The sequence below is a fragment of the Capra hircus genome, chromosome 15, assembly GCF_001704415.2.
Source record: "Capra hircus breed San Clemente chromosome 15, ASM170441v1, whole genome shotgun sequence".
In the NCBI taxonomy this organism is placed as follows: Eukaryota; Metazoa; Chordata; class Mammalia; order Artiodactyla; family Bovidae; genus Capra; species Capra hircus.
The window spans coordinates 2,629,246-2,644,772 of NC_030822.1; the positions used below are offsets into that span (position 1 = coordinate 2,629,246).

The window sequence follows — 15,527 nt, forward strand, 5'->3', positions numbered from 1 at the left end:
CCACAGGACTGGAAAAAGTTAGTTTTCATTCCAATCCCAAAGTAAAGCAATGCCAAAGAATACTCAAACTACCACATAATTGCACTCATCTCACACGCTAGCAAAGTAATGCTCAAAATTCTCCACGCCAGGCTTCAAGAGTACGTGAACTGTGAACTTCCAGATGTTCAAGCTAGATTTAGAAAAGGCAGAGAAACAGAGATCAAACTGCCAACATCCACTGGAACATTGAAAAAGCAAGACAGTTCCAGAAAAAATCTGCTTTGTTGACTATGCCAAAGCCTTTGACTGTGTGGATCACAGTAAACTGTGGAAAATTCTTCAAGAGATGGGAATATCAGACCACCTGACCTGCCTCTTGAGAAATCTGTATGCAGGCCAGGAAGCAACAGTTAGAACTGGACACGGAACAACAGAAGGGTTCCAAATAGGAAAAGGAGTACGTCAAGGCTGTATGTTGTCACTCTGCTTATTTAACTTATAAGCAGAGGACGTCATGTGAAATGCTGGGCTGGATGAAGCACAAGCTGGATAAAGATTGCCAGGAAAAATATCAGTAACCTCAGATATGCAGATGACACCACCCTTATCGCACAAAGTGAAGAACTAAAGACCCTCTTGATGAAAGTGAAACAAGAGAGTGAAAAAGTTGGCTTAAAGCTCAACATTCAGAAAACCAAGATCATGGCATGCAGTCCCATGACTTCATGACAAATAGATGGGAAAACAGTGAAAACAGTGAGAGACTTAATTTTCTTGGGCTCCAAAATCACTGCAGACGGTGACTGCAGCCATGAAATTAAAAGACGTTTTTTCCTTGGAAGAAAAGTTATGACCAATCTAGATAGCATATTAAAAAGCAGAGACATAACTTTGCTAACAAAGGTCTGTGTAGTCAAATCTATGGTTTTTCCAGTAGTCATGTATGGATGTGAGAGTTGGACTATAAAGAAAGCTGAGCCCCGAAGAATTGATGCTTTTGAAGTGTGGTGTTCGAGAAGACTCTTGAGAGTTCCTTGGACTGCAAGGAGATCCAACCAGTCCATCTTAAAGGAGATCAGTCCTGAATAGTCGTTGGAAGGACTGATGCTGAAGCTGAAACTCCAATTCTTTGGGTACCTGATGCAAAGAGCTGACTCATTGGAAAAGACCCTGATGCTGGGAAAGATGGAAGGTGGGAGGAGAAGGGGACGACAGAGGGTGAGATGGCTGGATGGCATCACCGACTCAATGGAGATGAGTTTGAGCAAGCTCTGGGAGATGGTGAAGGACGAGGAAAGCTGGTGTGCTGCAGTCCATGGGGTTGCAAAGAGTCAGACATGACTGAGCGGCTGCACTGGGCTGAGGGGAGGGCTGCACTGGGTCTCTGTCGGCATCTCGAGGTGTGGTGTGGGGCTTCCCTCTAGTTGGAGCACGCGGGCTCTCTGGGGCACATGGACTCTGTAGGTGCAGCTCGTAGGCCTAGGTGTGGTATGTGGGATCTTAGTTCCCCAATCAGGGATTGAACCCAGGCCTCCCTGCATTGGGAGCTCGGAGCCTTATCCACTGGACCACCAGGAAAGTCCCCTGTTTTGGCTCTTGCTGAGTCATCCTCTGATTCCTGCATCTGTCTCCTTAGTGGAAGCAGAGAAAGGATGCCTCCATCCTTGGCTCAAGACGGGAGGTATGGGTCTCTGAGTTTCCCACCCTTTCCAATGTGTACACTACTGACTTCCATTTGAATTGTATTGGAGAAGTCCCTTGGACTGCAAGGAGATCAAATCAATCAATCCTAAAGGAAATCATTCCTGAATATTCGTTAGAATGAATGATGCTGAAACTGAAGCTCCAATACTTTGGCCACCTGATGCAAAGAGCCGACTCATTAGAAATGACCCTGATGCTGGGAGGGATTGGGGGCAGGAGGAGAAGGGGACGACTGAGGATGAGATGGTTGGATGGCACCACCGACTCGGTGGACATAAGTTTGAGCAAGCTCCGGGAGTTGGTGATGGACAGGGAGGCCTGGCGTCCTGCAGCCCATGGGGTCACACAGAGTCGGACACGACGGAGCCAGTGAACAGCAACAGTGAAGGAAAGGGCCCTGTCCTCACCTGTGCCAAGGTCGCCCCACCTGCACCTCTCGCTCGTGTCCTTTCTGCCCGGATCACGTGTTCCCCTCCCTTCTGTTCACTGTCAAGGCTTCCAGATGAGCATCAGCTCCTAATCTGCCTGGAGCCTTCCCCTTCCTCTTCCACCGTGGAATTTCTTCAGCATCACCGGAGAGTGCTTCTTAGCTTGGGTCTTAATCTTTCTCCTCTTGTTTAACCTGGATGTGTTTCCTCTCACCGGCCAGACTGTAAACAAATTGAGGGCAAGGATTATACTTCGCTGTGATTTTGTTTGCACCTGGATGGATGGCATGATAAAGCACGTGAAAGGGGACAGAAATTTGGTGAACTGAATTTGAATTCCAACCCTGCTATTTGCCTGAACAATGTATTTAACCATCCATCCACTGAACATTCTTTATTGAGGACCTACTATGTGCAGGCACTGTATGAGGCACCAAAGATACAAGCGTGAGTAAACAGATATGGTTTCTGCTATTCTGGAGCTTATAGCCTAGAAGGGAGATAGACGCTAACCCACTAACCAGACAATCTCTCAGAAAAGAGAAAACGACTAACGCCAACAGGCACTCTGAAGCTCAAGCAGATGGAGTTACAGGAGCGTATGTAAGGGACCTAGTGTGGGGAGGGGGAGCGCAGAGTGGGTCAGGAGCCACGCGGAGCCTTGGTTTCCTCACCTGGACAATGGAGAGGTCAGCCACCTAGCTCTCTAGGTTGTTGTAAAAGAGGTAGTATAGGCAATGCACAGTGGTTTAAAATGAGCAGCGTATGTTACCATAATGAAGGCTGGTAGGTTGCCAACAGAGTCATTAAGCTCTTTTTTTTAAAAAGTTTTATTATTTTAAAATTAATTGTTGTGTATTGTTGGTTGCCCTGGGTCTTGGTTGCTGAGTGCGGGCTTCCTCCGGTTGAGGGGAGCGGACACTGTTCCTCCTTGCGGTGTGTGGACTTCTCAATGTGGCGGCTTCTCTCGCTGCAGAGTGTCGGCTCTAGGCACGTGAGCCTCAGTACTGGTGGCGCGCGGCTTAGTTGCTCCGAGGCATGCGGAATCTTCCTGGACTACGGATCGACCCCATGTCTCCTGGCAATTGGATTCTTATCCACTGTACCACCAGGGCGTCCTAATTGAGTGGTTACATTCTCAAGGAAGTGGGGTCAGGCAGAGGCGAACACTTCCTGTGCTCAGACATCCCCATGACTGTGATTCTCAGATACATTTCCCACCAGAAGAGTCAGCTGGGAAGCTTTTTGAAAGGGCACACATGCCCTCCACTCTAGACCTACCAGGCAGTCGAAACGTCCCAGGGTGGGGTTTGTGTATTTCACAGTCATTACTAAGGCCTCTTGCAAAATTTCAGAGGGGGCACACGCAGATCGCAACCACTGAGGCACGCACAGCCACGACAGGAAGGGAGGCAGCCAACTGGCTTCCCTCTCTTCCTTCTACTCCCGGAGGCCACCGAGGTGAACAGGCCAGTGTGGATCTGTTTAGCACGGCAGCTCCACGCTCTGCGGCTATATAAAGGAAACTCACAGACAGACACTTGCATACGGTTTTTCCTTTGTAAAAGCATTGAAACGGAGCAGGACCATATGGCCCTTGCCCCCACCCCACCCCCATCCCACCATGTCATCTGCCTGCCTTTTGCATGTGGAAACTTTTAGTCCAAAAATAACAGTTCAATCAGAAAAGTGAGAAATGCTGAGGCAAAGGAAAAGCGTGTAAGGAGCACAAATAACAATAATGTGGTCGTTAAGCGAAGTCAAGGAGTTTTCGTTCTTTCTCAAGGGCTGCAGATCACATTCTGAGCCATATCCCGTGAGCTGCCTTATCGATACTGAAACACCGGGTGGGGAAGTTAACTACCCCATGACCGGACTGTACCCAGGACGTGAGCGGCCACAGTTCCGATAATCGGCCTCAAAAAAATGGGAACAAGTGCACCCCGGAACTGAAGGTTAACTGTAGCTAGTACAACCAAGACGACGCTGGTCAGACCGCCGATGACCAGTCTGAAGACGGCCGTCGGAGCCGACTGCGCTGCTTCTGCGTGCGGCCCCCTCCCCGTCCCGTGTCTATAAAGGCTCTCGCGCCCCGCTTGTCAGGAGCCGGGGCCCACGCTGGCCTTTCGGCAACAGTGCTCTCACGCTAGACTCCTTTCTCTGCAGGTTGCTGCTCTCTTTTCGCTTCACAATACAGCATACACGTCTCTTCAGGTTCGCAGATACAGGCCCAAACCTTCCTTTAAGAGTCGTATTGGGGGTTCCCTTGTGGTCCAGCGGTTAGGACTCTGCCCTCCTGTGAAAGGGTGCAGATTAAATCCCTGGTCAAGGAGCTAAGATTCTAACTCGCTGTGTGGCCTTGGGCCAGGTACTTAGCTCTCCGACTAGAACGGCAGTGCCTAAGGCCCTCAGGTGAACGGAAGGATTAAGAGAGCAGGATAAGGATGCAAAAGCCTTTTGAAGCACAGCGTTGGGACGGTGGTGGAGCTTCAGATGTGTTATGTCCAGACTTCCAGCTCCTTGGTTAAGACTTTGAGCCTCCCCTGCAGGGCATGTGGGTTCTGTACCTGGTTGGGGAGCAAAGACTCTGCCTGCCTCCTGGCAAGGCCTAGAAAGCTGTTTCCAGTTGCACATCGGGCAGGCATCACCGTGATGACTGAGGATGTCCCTGAAATCACTGGGATGTCTTTGCCCAGGGTCAGATTAGGGGAGGGGCCCGCCAGAGGGATGGGATTCCAGGGACAGGAGGCCAAGGGTAGACAGGCGGATCAGCAGCCAGAAGGCCTGTCTGACTTGTCCTGTGGTCTTTGGCGATTACTTCAGCTCTCTGAGAGGCCGTTTCCTAACGTGTGAAACAGGGATGTGTACATGAAACAGCGATTGAAAAGCATATCATGGCGCTGGTTTGCAACACCAGCTGATGTTACTGGTCATCCCACCTGCTGCATGAAATGGTGGCCTCGGCCCGGGCCAGGACTGGGAGAATAATGGAGAGATGCCTCCTCTCCTCCTCCAAGGGACGTCTCCAGCTGGAAATCCGGGGACCAGGTTTTCGCTCTCTGCAACTGACCAGTTCCCCCCAACCCCAAGTCAGGTAGAGAAGCTGGGGGTTGGGTCCGTTGGCCCCGGGAGATAACGGCTGAGACCGTTACTCTGCAATCAGCCCAGAAGGGGCCTCTCAGACACTTCTCCGTCTGCAGGGCCCCGGGGAGAGCCAAGCAGGGGCAGGCATCCAGGCCAGTCAGCCTCGGGGCGCCCTGTCCCCGGTGCCCTGAGCACTGGACGGCTGGGTAGGAGGGCAGGAACAAAGGTGCACTGTCCCGCGAGGGTACCCCAGAGTGAGGCCCCACCCCGACGGGGCCACGGGCTCAGGGCCGGGACGTCTGCAGGATCAAGCCTCAGCCTTGCTGGCCTCTCCTCGGATTGCAGTGAACGTGGCTGGAACTTGATCAGTATTTAGACGTTTTGTTCATCACGGTACTTTGGCATTTATGCTGCTATTTAAGAAAAATTTCACGAAATATTTCTTTATCTTGACTACTGCATACTTCTGAGTCCCCTGAACTTTTGCAGCTGAGGCCAGTGTCTCCCTCGCCGCCCCTCACTGCTCACCGCGGTGGTGACACAGAGCTGGAGGGAGACGGGGAGTCCGGGTGAGCAGGAGGGCGGCCCACGGAGCGTCCGAACGACCTTGTAGGAAGGTCTCCATCCCACCTGCTGTCTCCTTGCCAGCAGACAGGGCTCAAGGCTGGGTGAAATGGCCTGTTCTAGATCAGTGGTCCTGAGAGGGGCGATTTTACTTTCCACTGTTATTTGTAAATGTGTGGGGCATATCCTGGTGCGTGACTGGGGGAGGCATGATTGACTTCCAGTGGGCAGAGAGCCAAAGATGCTGTGAAGCTTCCTATGAGACACAGGACAGATCATGCCCCCAGCCTCCAACAGAGAACCGTGTGACCTGCAAGCGTTAAGATGCAAAGGTTGAGAACCTTCAACTAGAGTGGCAGCGTAAAGGAAAGAGCATCAATTTTTCATCTTAAAAATGAGAAAGAGATGGAGCGAGAGAAGGAGAGGGAGAGACAGGAGGAGAGTGAAGAGGGGAAAGAGGGGGACAGACAGAGACAGGGAGAGAAGGGTTTCAGCCTCAGAGGCCTAGTATCCCAGCTCCCCGCCTCCCGCACAACCTTGGCAAGTCACCGGCCCGCTCTGAATCTCATTCTTGACATCAGTGAAGTCGGGCTGATCGCACGTTCTCCTGGGACCGAGCTTAGGAAGGTGAGGATTCGGGATGTGCCGCGCAGGAAGCACGCACACGTGGCCCACACCAGAGCTCAGGAGGCCGAGCCCCCGCGCCTCCCCCTCCTCCCCCTGCTCTCCCTGCTCCCTGGATCCTCCACGGCATTTGCTGGGAAACTGACCCAGGGAAGGCTGCTTCTGGGACTGAAGAGGATTGTTCAGACCTGGACCCTTTAGGGCACTGATGAAAATTCAGTCTGGACAGTAGTCATGGGGGCTTCAGGAGCATACTAGGGTGTTAGGGCACCTATGTCCAAACAGGAGGCAGGGCCCTCACGTCCCAGCAGAGAGCAGGGCCCAACGGTGGGAGGACTGAGCCAACCTCTTATCAGCCCCGCTGTCCAACCCCCGAGCCTGGGGCAATCCCCCTGGCCTCTTCCCACTTCCCCAAAGCCCGGTATAAGGGCAGCTTCTGTGTGCCAACAGCCAGAGGCTGAGAGCGGAGGCTTCAGACTCTCAGGAGGCAAGTGTCCCTCGGCTTCCCCCGGAGGACAGGTCTGGGGCTGGAAGAACCTGGGCTCTGTATGGGACACGCCAGGGACTCTAGTCCCTTGCCCCATAATGACCACTGTCCTGCCCCTTCTTCCCCAGTGGACCTGACTCTGGCCCTGAAGGTGAGCGCACCTGTTCCTGCAGGAGCACCAGTCTGAGCTGCGTGCTGTCCCAGGGAGCAGTGAGGCGCTCTCAGGGAAAGGGACTTGAGCTGACGAGCCCCTGTTCTTCCCCTGATCCTCCAGCTCGGGGTCTGTTCACTGGGGGACAAGGAAGCTCTCCGCTTTGACCTTTAGTTTACCAGTTGAGCAGACCCTGTCTCTCCACTGTGTTCCAGGGGCCCTGCAGACACAAGCCAAGTCCCCAGGAGGGAACGTGGAGCTGTGTGTCTGTCACAGGACTGCAGGGACATGAAAGGCTGCCTGCTGCTGCCCCTTCTCCTGCTGGGGACAGTTTCTGCTCTCTACCTGGGTGAGTGCTCCGCTTCCCTCCTCAAACATCTTCGTCTCTTCTTTCCTGCGTTGTTTTTCCCTCTTGAGGCTCCAGGGCCATAGGCCCCTCTGCAGTTGCCCCAGCCCCTCTCTAGTTAGATTTCTGCTGGACCCAGAGCTGTGACCTGAACTATCCCCCAGGGCTCCTTTGCAGGGAAAAACACCCACCTGTGAAGAGGAGGGCTTCTCACATCTCTCACTCCCAAATTACCCGCACATGGTGTCAGCTGGCATCAGGTTCTCATGCAATTGTGTGTGTGATGCAAGAATTCTGGCTCATCCAACCCCCAAGGGATCCTTCCCGTCTTTGGTTCCATAAGGGGTCCCTAGGAAGACTGAGTGGAGCCATCAGAGCTGTCCGTGGTCCTGGAGGAAGCTGGCACCTGGTCTGATGGCGGGTTATTTCTTTTTGCAGAGAAGGATGTCCCCCGTCTGGGTGATCCGCAGACGCAGGCAGACCTGAGCCGGGATCCTGAAGGCTCAGGGGGGCAGGAGGGAGAGCTGGCCCTGAGTGGTGAGGTGCTTGATTCGGGGGGAGAGGAGGCCGAGCATGCCCACGACGATGAGGGCGACTGTGAGTTAGACCCAGATGACTTAGATGAGGACGTGCAGTGCCCCAAGGAAGAGGAGACAGTGCAACTTCCTGGTGGTCCTGAGTGCAAGAGCTGCCACTACAGGATGGTGCGGACGCCAAGAAGGTTCTGCCATGCTCAGGTAAGCGGCAGTGAGGCTGCACCCAAGGAATTCGGAGACCAGAGTGGATTCAGCCTTCTCTCTCTATTATTTAGACTAGGGGCTCTCCAAGCCTAGTATCCAGCAGAAGTCTTGTTAAAGCACAGATTTCTGGGCCCCATCACTTCAGTTTCTAGATTAGTAAATCCGAGGTGTAAAGGTTTATAACAAACTCCTAGGTGATGAGATTGTCTGTCTAGAAATTACACGCTGATAGCCACTGGCTTAGATGAAAAGCTTTGGTGTGCGAGACACCTGTGTTGTGTCCTGGCTCTGCCTCATCAGCTGTTTTATTCGGGCAAGTCACTTCACCTTTCAGGGCTCCGGTATCCCCATTTGTAAAATGGAGATGCATGATGCCACCTCTTAGAGAATTATGGTGAGGATTAACTAACACACGGAAAGTATTTAGAATATCTGATGTTGTTTGCTCGCTAAGTTGTGTCCAACTCTTTTTGATCCCATAGAGTGTAGCACTTCAGGCTTCCCTGTCCTTCACCATCTCCTGGAGTTTGCTCAAACTCATATCCACTGAGTCAGTGATGCCATCCAAGCATCGTCCTCTGCCGCCCCCTTCTCCTTTGGTCTTCAATCTTTCCCAGGGTCAGTCATTTCCAGTGAGCCAGCTCTTCGCATCAGATAACCAAAGTATCGGCGCTTCGGCTTCAGCTTCAGCTTCAGTCCTTCAGATCATTATTAGGGTTGATTTTCTTTAGGATTGACTGATTTGATCTCTTTGTAGTCCAAGGGACTGTCAAGAGTTGTCTCCAACACTGCAAGATGAAAGCATCCGTCTTTGGCACTCAGTGTTCTTTGTGATCCAACTCTTACCCCCGTACATGCCTACTGTGAAAACCATAGGTTTGACTCTATGGGCCTTTGGTGGTAAAGCGATGTCTCTGCTTTTTAATTTGCTGCCTTGGTTTGTCGTAGCTTTTCTTCCAAGGAGCAAACATGTTTTAATTTCTTGGCTGCAGTCACCGTCTGCAGAGATTTTGGAGCCCAAGAAAATAAATCTATCACCGTTTCCACTTTTCCCCCTTCTATCGAAAAAGTGATGGGACCAGATGCCATAATCTTCGCTTTTTGAATATTGAATTTTAAGCCAGCTTTTCTCATTCTCCTCTTTCACTCTCGTCAAGAGGGTCTTCATTTCCTCTTCACTTTCTGCCATTAGAATTATATTGTCTGCATATCTGATGTTGTTGATATTTCCCCTGGTATTCTTGATTCCAGCTTGTGATTCATCCAGCCTGCATCTTGTATGAGGTACTCTGCATATGAGTTAAATAAACAGGGTAACAATATACAGCCTTGACGTACTCCTTTCCCAATTTTGAACCAGTCTGTTGTCCCATGTCCAGTTCTAACTGTGGCTTCTTGATGCACATACAGGTTTTTTAGGAGACAGGTAAGGTGGTCTTTTATTTCCACCCCTTTAAGAATTTCCCACAGCTTGTCCTGATCTACACAGTCAAAGGCTTTTGTGTAGTCAATGAAGTAGACGTAGATGTTTTTTGGAAAGCACTTTTTTTCTCTATGATCCAATGAATGTTGGCTATTTGACCTCTGATTCCTCTGCATTTTGTAAATCCAGCTTGTACATCTGGAAGTTCTTGGTTCACACTGCTGAAGCCTAGCTTGAAGGATTTTGAGCATGACCCTGCTAGCATGTGAAATGAGCACAATTGTATGGTAGCTTAAACATTCTTTGGCATTGCTGTTCTTTGGGATAAGCATGAAAATTGACCTTTTCCAGTCCTGTGGCCACTGCTGAGTTTTCTAAATTTGCTGACATCCTGAGTGCAGTCGGTGATGGGTAGGGAAGCCTGGCATGCTGCCGCCCATGGGGTCACAAAGAGTCGGACACGCCTGAGCGACTTAACTGAACTGAACTGATCGAGTGCCGCACTCTAGCAGCATCATCGTTCAGGTTTCTCCACAACCTCACCTAGCTTTTCATGGTGATGCTTCCTAAGTCCCACTTGATTTCACACTCCGGGGTGTCTGGCTCTAGTTGAGTGGCCACACCACAGTGGCCATCCGAGTCACTAAGTCTTCCTGCACAGTTCTTCTGTGTAGTCTTGCCTCCTGTTCTTAATCTCTTCTACTTCCGTTAGGTCTTTATTATTTATGTCCATTAGTTTGCCCATCTTTGCATGAAATGTTCCCTGATATCTCTAATTTTTTTGAAGAAATCTTTACTCTTTTCCTGTCTACTCTTTCCCTCTACTTCTTTGCACTGTTCCTTTAAGAAGACCTTATCTCTCCTGCTATTCTCTGGAGCGCCACAGTTAGGTGGGTATATCTTTCCTTTCCTCCTTTGCCTTCTGCTTCACTTCTTCCCTCAGCTATTTGTAAAGCCTCCTGAGACAACCACTTTGCCTTATTGCATTTCTTTTTCTTGGGGATGGTTTTGGTCACCGCTCCCTGTATAGTGTTATGAGCCTCATCCATAGTTCTTCAGGCACCCTGTCTCTCAGATCTAATCCCTTGAATCTATTCTTCATCTCCACTGTACAATCATAAGGGATTTGATTTAGGTCTTACCTGAGTGGCCTAAGAGGTTTTCCCTGCTTTCTTCATTTTAAGCCTGAATTTGGCAATAAGGAGTTCATGATCTGAGCCACAGTCAGCTCCTGGTCTTGTTTTTGCTGACTGTATAGAGCTTCTCCATCTTTGGCTGCAAAGACTATAATTTGATTTCAGTGCTGGCCATGTGGTGGTGCCTATGGGTAGAGCCATCGTTTCTTTAGTTGGAAGAGGGCGATGCTGTGACCAGCGCATTTTCATGACGAGACTCTGCCAGCCTTTGCCGTGCTCACTCTGTATCCCAAGGCCAGACTTGCCTGTTGCTCCAGGGTCTCTTGACTTCTCTCTTTTGCGTTTCAGTACCCTCTGATGAGGAGGACGTCACTTTCTGTGTGTTAGTTCTAGAAGGTCCTATACGTCTTCGTAGAACTGGTCAACTTCAGCTTCTTCAGCATATCAGAGCTTGGGGCACAGCCTTGTACTAGTGTTGTTTTGAGTGGCTTGCCTTGGAGACGGAGATCTTTCTGTCATTTTCCAGTTCCGCCCGAGACTGCGGCTACGGGCTACTCCGTTTCCTCCAAGGGATTCGTGCCTTCGCAGCTGCCGCGGTGGTCATGTGACTCGTATGTGCCCATTCCCGACATTCTAGTTCACCGACTCCTGACATGTTGAGGTTCCCTCCTGTCGTCTCCTGCTTGGCCAAGCCTAACTTACCCTGATTCCCAGCCCTAACATTCCAGGCTCCTATGCAATACTGTTCTTTACAGCATCAGACTTTCACCACCAGATGCACCCGTAACTGAGCATCGTCTTTGCTTTGGCCCAGGTGCTTTGTTCTTTCTGGAACTATTGTAATTGCCCCCTACTCCTTCTCAGCTGCGTATAGGACACCTTCCAACCCGGGGTCTCACCTTCTAGTGTCCTATCTTTTTGCCTTCTCATACTGCGCATGAAGTTTTCATAGCAAGAATGCTGGAGCGGTTGGCCATTCCCTCCTCCAGTGGACCAGGTTTCGTCAGGACTCTCCATGTGACCCGTCCGTCTTGGATGGCCCCACATGGCATGGCTGAGAGCTTCATTGAGTTACACAAGCTCCTTTGCCAGGACAGTGCTATGATCCATGAAGGGAGAGTGGTCCTTGGGTCATTGTAGGTTCTCCATAAGCGCTGGCCATGGGGGTGGAAGGGAGGCTCAGAAGGGGGGAGATTTATGTGTCCTTGTGACTGATTCACATTGCTGTTCAGCAGAAACCAAAATAACACTGTTAAGCAATTATCCTCCAACTGCAAATTAAAAGAAAATAACAAAGCATTTGACCTTGGAGATCAAGATGAAAAGTAAAGGCCAGAACAAGTGAATAACCGCTTTAAACATCTTTCAAATATAATGTTATTTTGTATACAATTGAATAATTCCATATAAAAATAATGTAAAAACATTTTTTAAATGGTGCTTTTAGTTATTCTGAGTATTATTACTCTTTACTGCAAGAAGTTCCGGACATCGAATAAAGAAGCAAGAGATGGGATTCAGGGGGGCTATAGACCCCTGATTTCTGAGCTGGAAAAGGATGTGGGCGGGTCTCTTGTGGAGGCTGAGGGCCTTGCAAGGAAACAGTGAGTTTCTACCCCACTTCGTCTCTCTGCAGAGAATCTGCAGGCGTTGCTACCGAGGCAACCTCGTGTCCATCCACAGCTACCGCTTTGACTATCGCGTGAGACGCTGGGCAAGAAGGACCAACCAGTCACAGGTCTGGATCGGAGGCGTCATCAGGGGCAGGGTAAGTGAGGGTCAGTTCTCAGGTCTTGTTTTAAAGGTGGTTTAATACTGCAAAGTGAATCCACTATTGTTTTACATTTTTCATTATTTAGGACGGTGTTGGGTCTCTGCCGCTGCGCCGGCGCTTCCTCTAGTTGCCGCCGCTTTCTCTACTTGCCGCCGGTGGGGGTTGCTGCCTCCTTGCGGTGCTCAGGCTTCTCACCGCTGGCTTCGCACCGCTGGCTTCGCACCGCTGGCTTCTCACCAGCGGCTTCTCACCGGCGGCTTCTCATGATGCACAGCGTGGGCTCTAGGGTGTTGGCCTTCACAGCTGCTGAGAATGCTCGAGAGACCTCGCTCAGCAGCTTTGATGCCAGGGCTTAGCTCCTTTGCAGCACGTGGGGCCTTCCAGGACCAGGGATCGAACCCATGGCGCCTGCAAGGCAGGCAGCTTCTTCACCACTGGACCACAAGGGAAGTCGTTTCTGAGTGCTTCAAGGCGCCACCTGCCCCCATCAGGCCTCATCCTGGCCCGGAAGCTGGCTTGTGCTGACTTAGGAGACGTGCTGACTTAGGAGACGTGATGACTGAGCGCTTCTCTTCCTCACCCGTGTTCAGGGGCTTCTCTCTTGCAGCCTTAAATCTGCCATGGTGGATGCACTTACACCAGAGAAATGGACAATTATTATAAATCAGGGTTCTTTCTTTCCTCTGCCTCACACTTTCCACCAAAGCTGGCTGTGAAATGTTAATTAGCAGGTCACTGGAGTCAGGAGACGAGAGTTCGCACCCAGCTTGGTCCCTCAGTGGCTGAATGCCTGCCTCCATATTTCAGTGTCCTCATCTCTGAGGGGGTCCTTCTCTCAGAGTGACCCGGGGGCTGTGCCTGAATAAGCGCCGTCACATTTGCTGCTGACGTGTGGTCCCGGGACCAGAGTCTCAACATCACCTGGTAGTTGGAGAAATACAGGACCCTGGGCCGCACCCCAGACCTCCCGAATCAGGATCCGCATTTCCACCAGATCGCTAGGAGACTGTCTGCTCAGTGAAGTCTGAGAAGCATGCTGTGTGTGAGAGCTGGAAGCGATGTTTGCTCTTCCATGTCACTGCCTGAAAACGCTCAGGCGTGGGTCTGTACGGGGGGGTCCTAGCCAGGTGACACAGCGAGAGGAGATTATAGACATGGTGTCCAGAAGGGATGCTGAGGGGACTTTCAGGAGCCCCAGCATCTGTCTTCCTGGACCTGTGCCCTCTGACCCAGCCTCTCTCTTCTCTAGTCCCGTTGCAGGAGATTTCGCTGGACCGATGGGAGTCGCTGGAATTTTGGATACTGGGCCCGAGGGCAGCCTGGGAATGGGAGAGGCCACTGCATAACCCTGTGCACCAGAGGTGAGGGGGCCAGGTGCCCAGATAAGGTGGAGGGGTGGACTCATACACACACCCCTTTGAGCTGCACAGACACGCCTCCCCTCACACCCTGCCCCACTAGAGAACCCCACCCTGTGTGTGAGCAGGGCTGAGGGGCAGGGATCCTCGGAGCCACAGAGAGGGGTCCTGGACAGGGCTGGGGGCTCTGTGTCCTCCAGACTCAGCGAGGCTCCTTCCCTTCCTCTGACGGGATGGTGACAAGGAGTGAGTGTGGGACAGATGGGAGGGATACTCCGGAATGGGAGGTGTGGCCGAGGGACACGGGAAAGATGTGGGAACTAGAGCCAGCTGACAGATGATTCCCCAGCTCCCAACAGCACGGCTGCCCGACGTAAGGGAGTTTAGAACAGGGCCGAAGACCACACAGGCTGGAGTCAGGTGGCTGAGGTCCTCAACTGGCTCTACCACTTGTCTGCTGAGATCAGAGCAGGTTATCACTCCCCCGAACCTCAGTTTTCCCCATCTGTGAAATGGGAGTGCTGACAGCCCTGACCTCTTGGTGTCACTGTGAGGATGGAAGGACAGTCCATAGGAAGCCCTTAGCACACTGTCTATGCAAGGGAAGAGATCAGTGATCGTGGCTAGCTGGGACATGGGGAGACACACGGCCCTCAGATTGCTGGGGAAAGGTGACCTGTGAGGTGCCTGACCGTGGGGGTTGGGGGGACACACTCAGGTGGGCAACTGATGTCACTGTGCTCTCGGCCACCAGGGGGTCACTGGCGACGAGCTTCGTGCCGGAGGCGGCTGCCCTTCGTCTGCGCCTTCTAAATCAGAGGTGTGGAGCCCCTGCCTTTCCACCATCCTGGCCACCCCGCCCACCCCTGGCCCCCTTGCCCCTCGCTTGTCCACGTCATAAAAACTACACTTCTCACAGCATCTCCTGACTCTGTTTTCTTCATTGCACATATTGGAGGACTCTTCGGGGTTGGGAAATCTAGGAAGCTCTCAGTTCGGCTTTGTGGGGCCCAGACTGGGTCTCTGAGGTTTTAAAAGCTGGAGCAGGATGGCTGAGTGGTGAGAGTCAGGGCGTTGGGGTGCTGGAGTGTTTGGCTGCAGCGCTGGCTGGGGGTGGAGGTGGGCCAGGCCGAGGAGGGGGTGTCTGGCTCCAGAAGACCCTTTCCCAGGGTCCCGTGGAAGAAAGCCATTGGTGAGCAGTTGGGCAACTGGCCGTCTTGGTCTGGATTGGCTGAGGCGTGTGGGGCGGTGTCGGAAGTGGTGACTTTCCAGAATGGAGGCCACATGGTAGATTTAAGAATTGGGTGGAGACGGGAGGTCCCACCAGGGGTCTCCACGTGGTGCGCGGAGAAACCTCCTCAAGGGGTGGACGCCTCCTCCAGCTCCGCGTCGTCTTCACCTCATGCTCAGTTCAGCTCAGTTCAGTTCAGTCGCTCAGTCGTGTCCGAGTCTTTGCAACCCCATGGACCACAGCACACCAGGCCTCCCTGTCCATCACCAACTCCCTGAGTTTACTCAAATCCATGTCCACTGAGTCGATGATGCCATCCAGCCATCTCATCCTAGGTCGTCCCCTTCTCCTCCTGCCCCCAATCTCTCCCAGCATCAGGGTCTTTTCTAGACAGTCAGTTCTTCGCATCAGGTGGCCAAAGGATTGGAGCTTCAGCTTCAGCATCCGTCCTTCACCTCAGGTAGTGGCCCCCTTTTCTCCGTGGGTTAGTTCAAA

General features: G+C 51.9%; 1 protein-coding gene across 1 annotated transcript; it reads left to right on the forward strand.

Moving 5' to 3' along the window:
- Positions 7,246 to 14,711, forward strand: LOC102180785 (proteoglycan 3-like). Its single transcript, XM_018058941.1, has 5 exons — positions 7,246 to 7,373; positions 7,809 to 8,107; positions 12,306 to 12,437; positions 13,693 to 13,804; positions 14,556 to 14,711. The coding sequence occupies exons 1-5, from the start codon at positions 7,313 to 7,315 to the stop codon at positions 14,612 to 14,614; spliced, it is 663 nt and encodes a 220-aa protein (XP_017914430.1). The 5' UTR covers positions 7,246 to 7,312; the 3' UTR covers positions 14,615 to 14,711.